The sequence below is a fragment of the Callorhinchus milii genome, unplaced genomic scaffold, assembly GCF_018977255.1.
Source record: "Callorhinchus milii isolate IMCB2004 unplaced genomic scaffold, IMCB_Cmil_1.0 Scaffold1, whole genome shotgun sequence".
Taxonomy (NCBI): domain Eukaryota; kingdom Metazoa; phylum Chordata; class Chondrichthyes; order Chimaeriformes; family Callorhinchidae; genus Callorhinchus; species Callorhinchus milii.
The window spans coordinates 72,127,234-72,145,344 of NW_024704742.1; the positions used below are offsets into that span (position 1 = coordinate 72,127,234).

At 54.8% G+C, this 18,111-nt stretch overlaps 1 protein-coding gene across 1 annotated transcript; it reads left to right on the top strand.

The window, feature by feature from the left end:
- Nucleotides 1-828: 828 nt before the first annotated feature.
- Nucleotides 829-15,463, top strand: hspa12b (heat shock protein 12B). The gene is made up of 12 exons (XM_042337070.1): nt 829-1,089; nt 5,790-5,887; nt 6,179-6,303; nt 7,186-7,372; nt 7,486-7,590; nt 8,107-8,223; nt 9,805-9,985; nt 10,480-10,566; nt 10,735-10,839; nt 12,348-12,606; nt 13,044-13,147; nt 14,803-15,463. The coding sequence occupies exons 1-12, from the start codon at nt 1,050-1,052 to the stop codon at nt 15,453-15,455; spliced, it is 2,061 nt and encodes a 686-aa protein (XP_042193004.1). The 5' UTR covers nt 829-1,049; the 3' UTR covers nt 15,456-15,463.
- Nucleotides 15,464-18,111: the final 2,648 nt, after the last annotated feature.

The following is an 18,111-nucleotide window of genomic DNA, read 5'->3' on the forward strand; positions in this document are numbered from 1 at the left end:
TCCCTCCCTCTTTCCTCCCTCCTTCCCTTCCTCCTCTTTCGTCCCTCCATCCTCCCTCTCTCCTTCCTCCATCACTCCCTGTCCCCCCCATCCTCCATCACTCTCTCCTTCCCTCCTCCCTCCCTCCTTCCCTCCCTCACCCTTCCTTCCCTCACTCCCTTGCTACAGATTCTTATCAAAACCTCTCACACCACTTCACAGATTTCACTGTAAAGTGTAGTGACTGTGTATTTTGTGGGTGAACACGGCAGCCAATTTGTGCACAGCGACATACCACAAACAGATGTGAAGTGAGTGACTGATTTTACCTGTGCGACTGATGCTGCGATTGAAAGGCGCTTTATCAAATGCAAGGATTATTATTATAGAACTCTGGATAGAGAAACTCTTCTCTTTTTGAATAGCACAGCGCGATCTTTAATGTACACCTGGACAGGGCACAGGCGTCTCTGACAATGCAGCACTCTCTCCCCCCCCACTACACTGGAGCATCAGCCTGGACTGTGAGCTCAATCTGATGTGATGGGGGAGGGTGGGGGAGCTCAAACACACAAGCTCCTCACCCGGAGGCGCGAGTGTGAATAGCTGAGCCAGAGGCTGGGTCAGAGAGGAAGGGGTTAACGTGCGAGGCAGGGACTGGGGAGGGGCGTCTCTTTTCAAACCCCTTGACTGCCAGAGTGACTATTAATAACTAGTGAGTTAGTCAGGACGTCCGGGGGGGTGGGAGGGCAGCCTGGGCGGGGGACTTTGCTGGCGACTCCTGCTCTGAGCCCACCCCCCCACCATCACCTCACTGTCTAACAGCTCCACCAGCAGAGAGCTGCAATCAGTCAGCACAACTCCATCTGCTTCTTGTTATAGGGTTTAGTGAAGCTGTGAGCTACAGTCAGTGACACTGCGCGTTGGCCGGCCAGGGAGCGACTGAGCAACACACAGCCAGGCAGCGGCAGCGACAGCTAGAACAGCATCAGCACTGACACCCAGCCCGGGAACTCCTTTCCCTTCTTTTACAGGAAAGTTGATGTTTTGGAGCCTGACAGAGGATAAACATGACAACTGTAAACACAGACATGAGGAGTCTCAACACAGGTAGGACTCACTGTACAGACATCTCTCACTGTACAGACATCTCTCTCTGTACAGACATCTCTCGCTGTACAGACATCTCTCTCTGTACAGACATCTCTCGCTGTACAGACATCTCTCACTGTACAGACATCTCTCGCTGTACAGACATCCCTCACTGTACAGACATCCCTCACTGTACAGACATCCCTCGCTGTACAGACATCTCTCACTGTACAGACATCCCTCACTGTACAGACATCTCTCACTGTACAGACATCCCTCACTGTACAGACATCTCTCGTGCAGTTTCATTTGTAGGTGAGATTTGTAGGTGCCCCCCACCATCCTCCACCTTCCCGAGATGGTTCAGATGGAGGTAGAGTTGCTCCTGTCAGAGTTGTGTGTGTGTGTGTATGTGTACCTGTGTGCATGTGTGTGTGAGGATGGTGTGTATGTGTATGTGTGGACGGTGTATGTGTGTAGAGAGTGTGTGTGGATGGTGTGCGTGTGTGGACAGTGTGTGTGTCGACGGTGCATGTGTGAGTGTGTGTGTCGATGGTGTGTGTGTGGACTGTATAATAATAATAATATAAAAATAAGTGTATAAGGTGTGTTTGTGTGGGTCGACAGTGCCCGCGTGTGCGCGTATGTGTATATGGTGTGTTTGTGTGTGTGTGTGGACGGTGTGTGTATATGTGTGTGGACGGTATGTGTGTGTGTGGACAGTGTGTGGATGGTTTGTGTGTGTGTGGATGGTGTGTGTGTGTGTGTGGATGGTGTGTGTGTGTGGATGGTGTGCGTGTGTGGATGGTGTGCGTGCGTGGACGGTGTGTGTGTGTGGACGGTTTGTGTGTGTGGACACTATGTGTGTGTGTCTGGACGGTGTGTGTGTCTGCACGTTATGTATGTGTGGGCGATGTGTGTGTGTATGTGTGTGTGCATGTGTGTGTGGATGGTGTGTGTGTGTGGACAGTGTGCGTGTGTGGACGGTGTATGTGTGTGGATGGTGTGTGAGTGTGGATGGTGTGTGTGTGTGTGGGCGGTGTGTGTGTATTGAAGGGCGTGTGTGTGTGTGGATGGTGTATGTGTGTGGACGGTGGTGTGTGTGTGTGAATGGTGTGTTTGTGTGTGTGGACACTGTGTGTGTGTGTCTGGACGTCGTGTGGTGTGGGCGGTGTGTATGTGTGTGTCTGCACAGTGCGTGTATGTAGATGGTGTGCGTGTGTGTGCATGGTGTGTGTGCATGGTGTTTGTGTGTGGACGATCTGTGTGTGTGTGGGCGGTGTGTCTGTGTGTGTGTGTGTGTGCACGGTGTGTGTGTGCATGGTGTTTGTGTGTGGACGATGTGTGTGTGTGTGTGTGTGTGAGGACAGTGTGGTGTGTGTAGGGCCGGGAGCGGGGATGGCCACCGTCCACACGTTCACACACTGTCCCCCGTCTGAATCCCCGCTTGCTCCCACTCACTGTCTGACAGGGGAGCTGAGCAGTGGGATCGCAGCCAAGATTCCAGCCGACACGGGAGAGGCTCAGATCCCTTTCCCAGGAGACGCCCACTTCCCAAAAAAACACGGAGACAATGGCGGGAAGGGCTGAGCATTCCCAAAGCCCCCCCTCCCCCCCTCACTCAGCCAGGCTCTTAAAGGGCCATTGTTATCCTGTTATTGTGCCCACACTGCCCAGGACAGCCTGGTGCCAGTAGCACTCAGCATAGCCCCCTCGCTTACCACTCACTCCTCAATCCTCCCCCTCGCTCAACCCCTTACTATCCCCTAACCCCTTGCTCAAGCCTTCGCCCCCTCTTGCCCACCCCCTCGCTCTCTCCTCGCCCCCCTCGCTCACCCACTCAACTCCCCGCGCTTGTCCCCTCACGAATGCTCTCGCTCTCCTCTCATTCCCCTTACTCACCCCCCTTACTCGCCCCCCTGCTTCCCCCTTGCCCCCTTGCTCACTCCCTCTCTCACCACTCACTCAGTCCTCACTCCTCCCACTCCCTGTCCCCCTCGCTCACCCCTTTACTCTCCCCTAACCCCTTGCTCAAGCCTTCGCCCTACCTTGTCCGCCCCTCGCTCTTTCCTCACCCCCTCGCTTGCCCCCTTGTTTCCCTTCACTTGCCCCCTCACTCACCCCCTCGCTCTCCCCTCACCCTCCTTATTCGCCCCGTCGCTCTACCCTCACTCCCCCTTACTCGTGCCCCCTTACTTGCCCCACCTGCTTGCCCCCTTGTTCTGCTCGCTTTCTGCTGACCTCACTCGCCCTCCCCTCATCTCCTCACTCTTCCCTTCAGTCTCCCCCCTCACTCTCCCCCTCTCTCTCCCTCTTGCTCTCTCCCTCACTCTCCCCCTCACTCGCCACCTCACTCTCCCCCTCACTCGCCCCCTCGCTCTCCCTTAATGCCCCCCTTGTCCCTCCTCGCTCTCCTCCTTGCTCGCCCCCTTGCTCTCCCCTCACTCTCCCCTCGCTTCCCCCTTCTCGCCCCCCCCCCCCACCTCTACCCTCTTGCTGTGGGAGCGTGAGGCTGGGAGTGGGGGAGTGGGGCCTCTGGCTCGGTCTGTGTGTGTGGAAGAATTTACATCTGTTTCTTGTTATATGGTGCGGCGTGAGCTGCGGGGGCTGGGGGGAGGGGCACTCGGCAAACCCTGGCTCCACTTCTATCGGTGGGGGGGAAGTGGGGAGCGAGGAGGGAGTCTAACTGCAGGCCTCTCCTGGCAGACTAGCTGACAGTCTGAGATTGAGAACACAGCCTCCATCACCCTCTTGTCTCGAGTGCCTGTAACAGCCAATGTCATCTGTGCCTAACTTCATCCTGTACTGTCAGAGACTGTCAGAGTCCAGGCTGATGCTCCAATGCGGTGGTGGCAAAAGCGCCGCATTGTCAGAGGTGCCGTCCTTTGGATGAAATGTTAAATTGAGGTCCCGTCTGTTCCTGTTCAAGCGGACATTAAAGATCTTGTGGCGTTATTTGAAAAATGAAGGGAGTTTCTCTCTCTCTGTGTCCTGGCCAACAATCCCCCAGATCAAGCCTATTCTTTGTATATGTTAATGACCTGGATTCACTGACCCAGTGTAAGACAGTTACACTTGCAGATGACACCAAGTCGGGGGGTACAGTGGAATCAGAGGAGGCAGCAAAGGCCCTACAAAGAGAGCCTGATAGGGTGTGTGCACATGGGCTGATAACTGGCAAATGAAGTTTAATACTAATAAATGTAAGGCACTACGTATAGGATCCAAGAATAGGAAACACAAATACTCCACGAATGGGACAGAACTTGCCAAGGAGGAGCTGAGAGAGATCTCGAGGTGTTAGTTGACTCGTTCCTCACTATGTCACACAGTGTGAGGCAGCAATAAACAAGGCAAACAGGACGCTAGATTGTCAATCATGTGAGTTCAGATCCCCAGACGTCACACTGGACAGGGCTCGGGTCAGGCCCCACCTTGAACACTGCAGACAGTCCTGGTCACTGTGACATAAGGGGCTGCTCAGACCCTAGAGACAGTGCAGAGGAGAGCAACGCGGCTGATCCCTAGTGTTAGAGGAATGAGCTGTGAGCAACGATTAGACAAACTCGGGCTCATCAGTCTGGAGACAAGGTGACTCAGAGAAGATGTTATAGAGGTGTTAATATTTTAAATAAGATTGAAAAAACTCCAAGACAGTGCAACACCAAGTTGAGGGGTACAGTGGAACCAGCAAGGGTGGTTGAGCCCCGGACACAGGACTGATTTAATTAGGAGCTTGATGCCATGATGGGGGTATGGTACGGTTGAGATTCTGGAGGATGAGATCAGGTGGGTCGAAGGGTCTTCTTTATCCAAATCAATCATGTGATCTTGGAAAGTCTCTCATTCACTTCATGGCTGTTTGTGAGATGTTGCTGCGCGCAAATTGGCTGCGATGTTCATCTACAAAACAGTCACTACACTTTAGAGTGAATCCTGTGAAGCATTTTGAAACATTTGGTTTTACAGACTCTCTGTAGAGATTATTATACTGTGTGTGTCTGTGTACGAGGCTGTGTGAGGGTGTGTATGAGGGTGTAGATAAGTAGGATCTCCTTAGAGTTGAACTGGCCCCAAGGTGACGTGCCTGGCAATGGAATGTCAGAATCGAGCCAGCCCTCTGTGACGGTCTTTAGTCCGCTTCCTGAGCCAGGCGGGTCCCTAGTATTCCAGGGCATTGGTGATGACAATTCATTGGCAGGAATTGGAAGGGCACACCAGTCATTGGGATCATCCCACTCAGCTTCTGTTAACCTTGCAAGCCAAAGCCCTAATGGGTACGGTGGTCCTAGCTGGACCCGCAGTGGGAAAGCTTGCCAGACAAACCCATCAATGGTAAACTATATGGTTTTAGCTGGTTAGACTCCAGCAGTTCCCCAACACACATTCTGGGGTCCCTAAGCCTTAGCTCTTGCCAACCTGCGCCTAATACTCTCCGGAATTAGGTAAACAGGATGTGTCCCTCCAGGGAGAGAGTGTGCGTTCCATTCCAACAATCTATCTCTGGGATTTCCATATGTAGGTAGGATGCGTGGAAATCTCAGCTTGGTTTGGATACTCTTAAGTATGATGATGAGTTTCTACATATGTCAGACATCCAGCTGAATCCTAAAAAAATGAGGATGTGAGGGTATGTGTGAAAGTGTGCGAGGGTGGGTATGAGGCTATGTCTGTGTGAGTGTTTGTGGATGTCTATAACATTTTGTTTCTTTTGCTAGACAATGGGGATGAGAGATCACTGACTCCATCCCCCCCGAACTCACCATTACTAGGGGACAGCTGTGGTGTCGCCCCCCTGACACCCTCACCCACCCTGGTATGTGATCATCACCACATACACCGTGGGGGCACACACTCACTCACACACAAACACATATACACACACTCAGAGACACACAAATACACACTCACTCACGCACACACTCACTCACACACAGACACACTCATGTACACACACTCATTCACTCACACACTCACCACACACATTCTCATATGCTCACATACATTTATACACAGACAGACAGACAACACACACAGTCACACACATACACACACAGATGTGAGACTGACACAGTTATGGGCCACATTGACTCCTGCCGGTTTACAGAGATCGGACGGTGGCTCTCCGCACTACCAGCCATTCCAGGTGGTCATCGCCATTGACTTCGGGACGACAGCCAGTGGCTATGCATACAGCCTGACCCACGAACCCGAGTCCATCCACATGATGAGGTGAGAGGAGCTCAACTCTACCCCTACCACTGACCTGGGAGTGGACAGACAGTGCAGAGAGAGCTTTACTGTGTCTCTAACCCTAACCTGGGAGCGTGGATGCACAGTGTAGAGGGAGCTTTACTCCGTCCCTAATAAAGACCTGGGAGTTTGGATGAACAGAGTAGAGGTAGCTTTATTCCGTACTATAATCTGCATTATAGTTGACCACTGTGTGAGGTGTATTGGGATGGTATATGTATTGGGATGTTGTGTGGGGTGTATTGGGGTGTTGCGTGGAGTGTATTGGGATGCGGGGTGCCTTGGGATGCGGGGTGCCTTGGGATGCGGGGTGCCTTGGGATGCGGGGTGCCTTGGGATGCGGGGTGCCTTGGGATGCGGGGTGCCTTGGGATGCGGGGTGCCTTGGGATGCGGGGTGCCTTGGGATGCGGGGTGCCTTGGGATGCGGGGTGCCTTGGGATGCGGGGTGTGTTATGTCCTCACCAAACAATGTCTACAACTCTTTTATTGCAGCTCACCAGTTACAAAATTAAACAGTCCAACTAAAAGCCCTCTACTCAGTTCTCCCTACTTGCTGCTTTTCTGCCTCCTGATCCCCTTCCACTGGTCCTAGTCAATTGGTCCTTATTGTCTTAATGAGTATCCAATAGTGTGTAGTGGGATGCTGTGTGTAGTGGGATGCTGTGTGTAGTGGGATGCTGTGTGCAGTGTACTAAATGCTGTGTGGGGTGCATTACATGCTGAATGGGGTGATTTACATGCTGTGCGGGGTGTATTACATGCTGTGTAGGGTTGTAGTGGGATGCAGTGTGTATTGCATGCCCTGTGGATGTTTTGCTAGACTATGTGTAATGTGAGATTGATGGCTGCCTCTGTGCCAGGCGGTGGGAAGGTGGAGACCCTGGCGTTGCTAACCAGAAGACCCCGACCTGCCTGCTCCTGACGCCAGCTGCACAATTCCACAGCTTTGGTTTCGCGGCCAGAGATTGTTACCACGACCTGGAGCCCGAGGAGGCTAAACACTGGCTCTACTTCGACAAGTTCAAAATGAAAATCCACAGCACCAGCGTAGGTGGCCTGTAGGTGTGGGGCGAGGGTCTCTGTACGTGGGGTGAGGGTCTCTGCATGGGGCGCGGGTGTCTGTGTGGAGTGAAATACAGAGATTTCACTGTGTGTTCCAGGAGCTGACGATGGACACGGAGTTGGAAGCTGTGAATGGGAAGCGGCTCCGAGCGCTCCAGGTCTTCTCCCACGCACTCTCTTACTTCCGACACCACGCCCTGATGGTACGGATCCCCTACACCAGCACAACCCACATCTCCCACACACCACTCAGCTCACCCCCACGCACACCTCAGCCCTCCCCACACACACACCACCCACCTCACCCCCCCACCACACCTCACCACCCACACACCTCACCCCCCACACACCGCAACCCCCACCCCACGGGATGATCAATATTATAAGATAATAAGGAATGAGAAATGGGGATAATGACTGAAGGGTATGTGAGGTTACACAGTGTGAGGTTACACAGTGACTGGCTGTGTGAGGTTACACAGTGTGAGGTTACACAGTGACTGGCTGTGTGAGGTTACACAGTGTGAGGTTACACAGTGACTGGCTGTGTGAGGTTACACAGTGTGAGGTTACAGCGACTGGCTGTGTGAGGTTACACAGTGACTGGCTGTGTGAGGTTACACAGTGTGAGGTTACACAGCGACTGGCTGTGTGAGGTTACACAGTGACTGGCTGTGTGAGGTTACACAGTGACTGGCTGTGTTCTGTGTTGTGTACAGGAGCTTGCCGATCATGCCCAGGAGCCACTAGAGGCGGAGGCTGTGCGCTGGGTGATCACAGTCCCCGCTATATGGAAACAGCCGGCGAAACAGTTCATGAGGGAAGCCGCATACCTGGTGAGTGAGGGCGGCTGAGGGGGGCCTCAGTGTTGATGGGGGCGCTCTGTGTCGCGCGAGGTGGGGATGGGGCGCTCTGTGTCGCGCGAGGTGGGGATGGGGCGCTCTGTGTCGCGCGAGGTGGGGGGCGCTCTGTGTCGCGCGAGGTGGGGGGGCGCTCAGTGTCGCGCGAGGTGGGGGGGGCGCTCTGTGTCGCGCGAGGTGGGGGGGCGCTCAGTGTCGCGCGAGGGGGGGGCGCTCAGTGTCGCGCGAGGGGGGGGCGCTCAGTGTCGCGCGAGGGGGGGCGGGCGCTCAGTGTCGCGCGAGGGGGGGGGCGCTCAGTGTCGCGCGAGGGGGGGGGCGCTCAGTGTCGCGCGAGGGGGGGGGCGCTCAGTGTCGCGCGAGGGGGGGGGCGCTCAGTGTCGCGCGAGGGGGGGCGCTCAGTGTCGCGCGAGGGGGGGGCGCTCAGTGTCGCGCGAGGGGGGGGGCGCTCAGTGTCGCGCGAGGGGGGGGGCGCGGGGGGGGGGGCGCTCAGTGTCGCGCGAGGGGGGGGGGCGCTCAGTGTCGCGCGAGGGGGGGGGCGCTCAGTGTCGCGCGAGGGGGGGGGGCGCTCAGTGTCGCGCGAGGGGGGGGGGCGCTCAGTGTCGCGCGAGGGGGGGGGGCGCTCAGTGTCGCGCGAGGGGGGGGGGCGCTCAGTGTCGCGCGAGGGGGGGCGCTCAGTGTCGCGCGAGGGGGGGGGCGCTCAGTGTCGCGCGAGGGGGGGGGGCGCTCAGTGTCGCGCGAGGGGGGGGGCGCTCAGTGTCGCGCGGAGGGGGGGGGCGCTCAGTGTCGCGCGAGGGGGGGGGCGCTCAGTGTCGCGCGAGGGGGGGGGCGCTCAGTGTCGCGGGGGGGGGCGCTCAGTGTCGCGGGGGGGGGCGCGCTCAGTGTCGCGGGGGGGGGCGCTCAGTGTCGCGGGGGGGGTGGGAGCTCAGTGTCGGGGGGGGGGGAGCTCAGTGTCGCGGGGGGGGTGCGGAGCTCAGTGTCGCGGGGGGGGTGGGAGCTCAGTGTCGCGGGGGGGGGAGCTCCGTGTCGCGGGGGGTGGGAGCTCAGTGTCGCGGGGGGGTGGGAGCTCAGTGTCGCGGGGGGGTGGGAGCTCAGTGTCGCGGGGGGTGGGAGCTCAGTGTCGCGGGGGGTGGAGCTCAGTGTCGCGGGGGGGTGGGAGCTCAGTGTCGCGGGGGGGGGGGGGGGGGGGAGCTCAGTGTCGCGGGGGGGGGGGTGGGAGCTCAGTGTCACGGGGGGTGGGAGCTCAGTGTCGCGGGGGGGGTGCGCGTTCAGTGTCGCGGGGGGGTGGGAGCTCAGTGTCGCGGTGGGGGGGGTGGAAGCTCAGTGTCGCGGGGGGGGTGGGAGCTCAGTGTCACGGGGGGGTGGGCGCTCAGTGTCGCGGGGGGGTGCGCGTTCAGTGTCGCGGGGGGTGGGAGCTCAGTGTCGCGGGTGGGGGGGGTGGGAGCTCAGTGTCGCGGGTGGGGGGGGTGGGAGCTCAGTGTCACGGGGAGGTGGGAGCTCAGTGTCGCAGGAGAGGGCACTCAATGTTGGAGGAGTGCTCAGTGTCGGGGTCTCTCCCAGGCGGGCCTGGCCTCCCGTGAGTTCGCGGAGCAGCTGTTGATCGCCCTGGAGCCTGAGGCAGCAGCGATTTACTGTCGAAAACTACGTCTCCACCAATTGCATGAGCTGAGCCCCCAGCACCCGGGGACCCGACCGGGCAATTGCCCCAGCCCCGGCTCCATCCACTCCAGCTTCAGACAGGGTTAGTCAGCTCTCCTCCCACCCTTGCCCCCCCGCTCTCCTCCCGTCCCTGCTCTCCTCCCCCCACACCGTCCCCACTCTCCTCCCCTGTACCGTCCCCGCTCCCCTTCCCACCTGTCACCCCTCCGCTGTGGGGTGTGTTGGGGTGAGATGTTGTGGGGTGGAGAGGGTTGGGTTGGCGTGGGGTGGCGAGGGCTGGGATGGGCTGGATTGATGTGGGGTGGGGCTGGGGTGGAGCTGGGTTGCAGTGGGGCTGGGGTGGGGAGGGTTGGGCTGGGGTGGGGGGGGGGATTTGGGTGGGCTGGGCTAGGTTGGGCTGAGTTGGGGTGGGCTGGGGTGGGGGGGGGGATTTGGGTGGGCTGGGCTAGGTTGGGCTGAGTTGGGTTGGGCGGGGGTGGGGGATTTGGGTGGGCTGGGCTAGGTTGGGCTGAGTTGGGGTGGGCTGGGGTGAGTGAAATCGTAGGATCGAATGTGTTTTTTTCCTGTCTCCCACAGCCCGGGAACAGCTGAGACGTTCTCGGCACAGCCGCACCTTCCTGGTGGAGACAGGCGTTGGCGAGCTGTGGGCGGAGATGCAACCAGGTAGGGGAGGTGGGGCAGGGAGGGTCACATTCAGGGTGGGAGGGTGCGGGGGTAGGGGTCGTAAGGGGAGTGGTCACTGAGGAAAGGGGCTGTACAGACAGGGGGTCGTAGCACTGAGGGTTGTTTGTGTTTGACCCCTGACCTGCTCTGACCGTGTCGGTGTGACAGGTGACCAATACATTGTGGCTGACTGTGGTGGTGGCACCGTGGACCTGACGGTGCACCAGATCGAGGAATCACGGGGAACACTGAAAGAGCTGTACAAGGCCTCAGGTCAGCACTACACCCCACACCGCACAACAGCACACCTCACTACACCTCACACCGCACCACACCTCACTACACAACACAGCTCATCACACCTCACCACACCACACTACACCTCACTACACACCTCACTACATCTCACCTCAGTACACCTCACCACACCACACTTAGGTACCCAGCACTGGACAGGGGGTGGTTCGGATGTGGAACCAATTGGGGCTCAAGGCCAGTGGTGATGGTCAAAGGGTGTGAGTGTTGGGGGCAAGGGATTGAGGGTCTGAGGTCAATCAATGCTTTCCTTACAATCGATAGGATGAGCCCTTATTATATGCAAAGGAATCTTTCATCTCTGCCTCTCGCCTGGTTCAAAACGATGTGGGTTCATGCTCCACGTTGGGTCTCTGCGATCACAGTCCAGGCCCAGGCTCCAGTGTTGCGCTGAGGGGTTGGGGCAGAAGTGCCATCCTTTAGATGAGACATTAAACCAAGGCTCCATCTGAGCCTGTCCAGGTGGATGTGAAAGATCCCGCGGAGCTATTGGAAAAGAGAAGGGAAAGTTTTCTGTACTGAAAACACAACCCTCTGAGCCGTAGGTGAGGGTGGAGGAGACTGAGTGAGACCAAGACTGAGGAGAGAGCTGGGCTCATGGACACGGGGAGAAAGCCAGAGACTGAGAGCCCCATGTCTCTCACTCAGGTTCAGCCACTGCTGGACCTGGGCAGGTGGAGCAGAATCACCACCTCGTGGCTAGAAATGGTATCACCTCAAGCCCCACAATGACTGGCTACAGGAACACACAGTCCACTCCTTGTGGGGAGCGGCCAGGGTTTCCAGGGCTCCACTGGCTCCAAAGTGACATGTTTGGCAACTGAATGTCAGATTCAAACCCACCTTCTGTGACTGGTCTCTCTTCCGGTTCATGAGCAAGGCAGGTCTGCAGTATTCCAGAGCACCGCTGATGACAGCACAGCCCTGTCTGGCTCGTTGGCAGGACCTGGAAGGGTAGACCAGTCACGGTGGGGGGGCAGGTAATTCTAACACTCAGCTCCTGTTAACCCTGCAAGGCAAAGCCCTAATGGGTAGGGTGGTCCTAGCTGGACAAGCAGCGGGAAAGCTTGCAAGACACCGATATCAATGGCAAGCTATGTGCTTTTATATAGTGTAATGGTGGACTCCCTGAGCCAGGCAGGTACTGATACATAGACATAGTTTGTGACAAGCAGAGCTCAACGCAGCACACTCCATACACAACACACCTGCATGTGCTGTCAGTGTGCTGTAAACCCTCGGACATGCAAAATCCCTCCACATTAGATGCTATTAAACGTCAGATCTCTTTGTTCTTTTTTTCCATGGCCAGTATCTATTGTGTGCTCACATCACACCCTCACGTTGGTGTTATGTCTCCTGCTCAACACACTCTACTCACAGAGAGACAAAATTCGCTCACAGTGATATGTCTCTCGCTCACATTGGTGTTGTGTCTCTCATTCACGTTGGTGTCTCTCTCGCAGGGGGCCCTCACGGGGCGCTGGGTGTGGACCTGGCCTTCGAGGATTTGCTGGGACAGATTTTCGGCTGGGATTTCATTCGTTGTTTTAAGCTGAAGAGACCGGCCGCCTGGGTGGACCTGATGATTGCCTTTGAGGCCCGGAAACGGACAGCATCACCCAACCGGCCCAACGCACTCAATATCTCCCTGCCCTTCTCCTTCATAGACTTCTACAGGAGGCACAGATCACAGAGCGTGGAGGCTGCCATCAGGAGGAGCACGTAGGAGATCAGAGAGAGTGAGAGAGAGAGTGTGAGAGTGTGTCTGTGAGAGCAAGAGAGTGCATGCGTGTGAGAAAGTATGTGTGTGAGAGAGAGGAAGTGAAAGAGAGAGAGGGAGAGAGAGTGTGAGAGAGTGGGGGGGGGAGAATTTTAGAGAGAGAATGTGTGGGAGAGAGAGTGAGAGAGGGATGTGGAGATAGAGAGGAGTAGGAGGATTGGATGGATAGGTGCTCTGAGAGCCAAGGCAGACACTCTGGACCGAATGGCCTCCTTCTGGGCTGAAAATTTCTAGGATTCTCTCTCTGTTCTCTCACTGTTTTATCTTTCTCTCTCTTTTCTCTCTGTTTACTTTCATTGTCTCTCTGTTCACTCTCTCTCTGTTCGCTTTCTCTCTCTGCATTCACACACTCTCTCTCTCTCTCTCTCTCTGTCCCCAGATGTAACGCAGTCCAATGGTCCTCTCAGGGAATGCTGCGTCTCTCTCCTGAGGCCATTAACCAGCTCTTCCAGCCGACTATCAAACAGGTGCTTCAGCACATAGGTCAGTAACCCCTTCACCTGTCCTCCCCCATCGCTCCCCCTCTACCTTGCTCCCCCTCCCCACACAGTCACCTCCCCCTCTCTCCAGCTCTCTCTCTTTTCTTTCCCCCCGCTCCCCATCTCCCCCTCCTGCTCCCCATCCCTCTCCCTCGGGCTCTGTCTCTTTCTTCTCAATAGTAAACTAGTGGTTTTACCCAGTTAAACTCCAGCAAAGGGTGATAGAGCTAATTCAGGAGACTCCAGGCCAGTCAGCTTAATATTGGCTGTGGATGAGGTATTTGGAATCCATAATAAAAGATGAAGTAACTAGTCATCTGGAGAAGGAGAATATAATTGTGTGCAGCCAACATAGGTTCATGAAAGCAAGGTCACACTTGACCAACCTTAGCAAATTCTTTGAAGATATAACCAATAAAATAGATGAGGGAAGTGCGGTGTATCTGGATTTCCAGAAAGCTTTTGATAAAGTGCCACATGAGAAGCTCGTGAGTAAAATAGGGGTGTGTGGAGAGGCAGCAGAATGGATTAAAGAATGGTTAGGAAACCAAAAGCAAAGGGTAGGAGTCAAGAGCATCTCCTCAGAATGGCAAGAAGCAGGAAGTTACGCAGGGATCCATGTTGTGACCACTGCTGTTCACCATATGCATAACTAATTTGGATTCAGATATAGGTGTGGTGTCAACGTTTGCACATGACACAAAACTGGGGGTGGGGGGCTATAAACAGTAAAGACGATATGCAGAAGAATGCAGGTAGATATAAACAGGCTTGCAGGATAGGCAGACTGGTAGCAAATGAAGTTTAATATAGAAAAATGCAAATTAATTCACAGTTTGGTGTCATGTGCAAATTTATGGCATAAATCCAGAAATGTTTAACCAAGAAAATTTATTTCGTTGGCTGACCAAAAAGGTTGGCCACCACTGATATAGATGGTAGGAACATAAGAGGAATAGCGAAGCAAAGAGATCTGGGGATTCAGATCCACAAATCTCTAAAAATAGCTACACAGGTGGATAAGGCTATAAAAAGGCCAATGGGGTCCTGGACTTTATATCCAGAGGCTAGCGTATAAAGTGAGGAGATGTGATGTTTAAAGGGGGACCTAACACAGAGGGTAGTGAGATTGTGGACTCGCTGCCTGAAGTGGTGGTTGAATCAGATAATGTAGATGCATTCAAGAGGAAGCTGAACCTTCACATGAAGCAGAGGGAAATAGAGGGTGTGGGAGGGAGTAAGTTGTGGGCCAAGACTTGTGTGGAGTATAAACACCGGCACAGACTGGTTGGGTCGAGTGGCCAATTTTCATGCTGTACAGTCTGTGTAAATCTCTCTCTCTCCTCCCCCCTCCCACTGTCATCGTCTCACTGTCCCTCTTTCCCTCCTTTCTCTTCCTTCCTTCCTCCCCTCCACCCGCCCACCCCACTGTCTGTCTCTCCCTCTCAATCCTCTTATCTCTCTCACACACTCCCCATCTCTCTTTCCGCTCTCTCTTTCCTCCCACTCTGTCTCACTCACCCTTTCTCCCCTCAATGTCTCATTATCTCCCTCCTCTTTCTCACTCTCTCTCCCCTCCTCTCTCTCATTCTCTTCCTCTTTCTCATGCTCTCACCCGCTCACTCCCTATGTCTCTCTCTCTCTCTCTCTCTCACACAGAGAACCTGATGCGAAGACCTGAGGTCGGGGGGGTGCGGTTCCTCTTCTTGGTGGGGGGCTTTGCCGAGTCGGCGATGCTGCAGCAGGCAGTGCAGGGGATGCTGGGCGGCAAGTGTCGGGTTATCATCCCCCAGGATGTGGGGCTGACCATCCTGAAGGGGGCGGTGCTGTTTGGCCTGGACCCCGGGGTGGTGCGTGTGCGGCGCTCGCCCCTCACCTACGGGGTGGGGGTCCTCAACACCTTTGTGGAGGGCAAACACCCGCAGGACAAGCTGCTGGTGAAGGACGGTGTGCGCTGGTGCACTGATGTCTTTGACAGCTTCGTGGCAGCCGATCAGTCAGTGGCGGTAGGTGAGGTGGTTCACCGCAGCTACACTCCAGCCCGGCGTGGCCAGAGCAAGATCCTCATCAACATCTACTGCAGTGCAGCCGACAGCGTGGCCTACGTCACTGAGCCGGGCGTCCGCAAGTGCGGCACCATCAGCCTGGACCTCCCACAGGCATCCCCTGACCAGCCCCCCACCGGCAGCTCCCGGCACCGCCGAGAGATCAGGACCAGCATGCAATTTGGTGACACAGAGATCAGAGTGACCGGCATGGACATGACCACCGCCCGCTCCGTCAAGGTCGCTATCGACTTCCTCTCCAATTAAAAGGGAGAGGCCAATGAGGGGGAGGCCAATGAGGGGGAGGCCAATGAGGGGGAGGAGAGGAGGGCAGTGAGGGGTAGGAAGTTTGCAGAGAGTGCCTAGTACCTGTTATCCACCTAGTGGGAGCTCAGCTTGTATCTGTCAGAAGTCAAATAACCAACTATCCTCCTCCTGGGGGTAGGAGGAAAGCTGGGTTTCCTCTGAGCTGAACTGGCTCCAGGGTGACATATTTGGCAATAGAATGTCAGAATGCCCTCTGTGACGGTCTCTAGTCCGGTTCCTGAACCAAGCCGGGTCCACAGTATTCCAGGGCACTGCTGATGACAGCTCAGCCCAGCCTGGCTCATCGGGAGGACTTGGAAGGGCAGACCAGTCACTGGGGGCAGGGAATCCTCCCACTCAGCTCCTGTTAACCCTGCAAACCAAAGCCCTAATGGGTAGGATGGTCCCAGTTGGACAAGCAGTGGGAAAGCTTGCCAGACAGTGCTCTCAATGACAAGCTATGTGGCTTTAGCTGGGTTCCAGCAGTTACCCCAACGCACTCTCTGGGATCCCCAAGACTTGGCTCTTGACAACCTGCACCTAATACTCTCCGGAATTAGGATGTGTCCCTCCAGGGGAAGAGTGTGCCTTCCATTCCAACAATCTATATCTTGGATTTCAATGTATAGGTGGGATGCATGGAACTGTGTGCACAGTTGCAGTTATAATTTTGGGTCAACCGGGTGTCTGACACATGCAGAAACCCAACAACAACAACTTGCATTTATATAGCGCCCCCCATGCAGGGTAGCGTCCCAGAGTGCTTGACAGTGGTGGAGTGTGAGGACACAGAGGGTGTGAGGGCGGATGAGTATCCAAACAAAACTGAGAATTCTATGTATCCCATCTACACATGGAACTTCCAGGGATAGATTGTTGGATTCTCTCCCTGAAAGGACGCGAGTTGATCATTCGACATCCGACAAGCGTAGGTTTGAGCTTTCGCTAGGCGGATGGTAGGTACCAGGAACTTCCCGTGACCCTCTCGATGGGCAACACAACAGCAACAACAAGTAGCATTTGTATAGTGCCTTTAACGTCGGGAGAACATCCCAAGGCACTGGACAGTCAAGGGCTTGCACAGCTCAGTATGAAATGCACGAGAGCATTGCCACCATCTTCCTGTCTGCAGTTCAAGCACACGTCCATTCCAATAGTTGAGGGTGCAGCGTTTAAGCAGCAGCTGCTTGCCTTTCTGCAAGCCAATCGGTGGATTCCAGGTGCTGTATGTAGGAACGTGTTCACGAACTCGGACCCTAGGTAATGCCTTCCAGCAGCTTGCGCCCCTAACCTCTATTTGATGGACATCTGCCCCCAAAATGCCATCCTCGTTCCAACCCCCTAGTGATCATCTCCCCCCACTCCCCATGGTGCTTGTTACACAAAGGTGTATGTCCCACGAGGGCTGCAGAATGGGGGGATCTCTGTCAATAACTGGTGCCTTCACTGTAACATCAGGTTGTGGGTAAATTTGTAAAAATGGGTTTTATTTTTATATATTCTATCTGATTATTTGTTGCTATAACTCTCTATCCTGTTGCCATTTATTGTAACTAATTATTGATAATAAATAAATAATCCTTGTGCTTGATCCGACCCCAATATGTGAGCTGACAGGCACAGACGGAACCATGGTTTTATAATAATAGTAATCATAATCCTAGCATTTGATATAGCGCCTTATCACATTGTTGAGATGTTTCAAAGCGTTTCACAAAATCTAGTTTAAAGTGAATTGACCGTATATTTGTGGGTGAAACATGGCAGCCATTTATGCACAGCAGTGTTCCACAAACAGTCGTGGATTGAGTGACTACATTTTATTTTTTGAAGAGTTTATTACCTCCAGAAACCAATCAACTAACAACTGGGTTCTTACTTACTGCTGGGTAAACAGAGGTGTGTGGAGTAAGGTTTTGCCCTGTCTGGGAATCAACTCCCGGAACCTCTCGTTTGCGAGGCGAGTGCCCTAACCAATACACTACAGGACTCCTAGTGAACTGAAAAGGTACCAACTTTAATGACTCATTTTAAGAACAGCATCTCCAACCCACAGTAACACAGTGTCAGACAGGAGCAGATGATCGCCCACCTCACACGCACAAGATTCCTCAGCACCATCTCTCTCATCACCTCAAAACCCCAGTCTGTCCACATTGACAGTCTTGCTCGTTTGTTCTGTTATTCTCTGTCTCGCTGCCCAGCGATCGCCAGTTCCTGGAAAGCCTAGACACCCCTGTGCTTTCCTTGTTTGGCCCTATCAGCGCTGGCTGTCTGACTTGCCAGGAATCTGCTTCTTATCGGTTTATTTCTAGGAAAATGATTTTCAGGATTACAGCCAGGTGATCGTACGGCTTCCTCACACCCACCCCATGGCTCCTCTTCCTGCCAATGGAACGCATATCAATCATTCATCCTGAACTCCAGCAATCTCCAACCAATTCCAACCCCATCCACACTGCTCTCTTTCTCAATCATTCTCATTCTCCCTGTCAAACTTTCTCATTCACACTCTCTTTCTGTCAATTTTTTTTTGGTCACTCTCTGTCGATCTTCCCTGTTCTCTCAGTCTCTCGCGCTCTCTGTTTCAACACATGTCAACACCCAGCACTAGTCT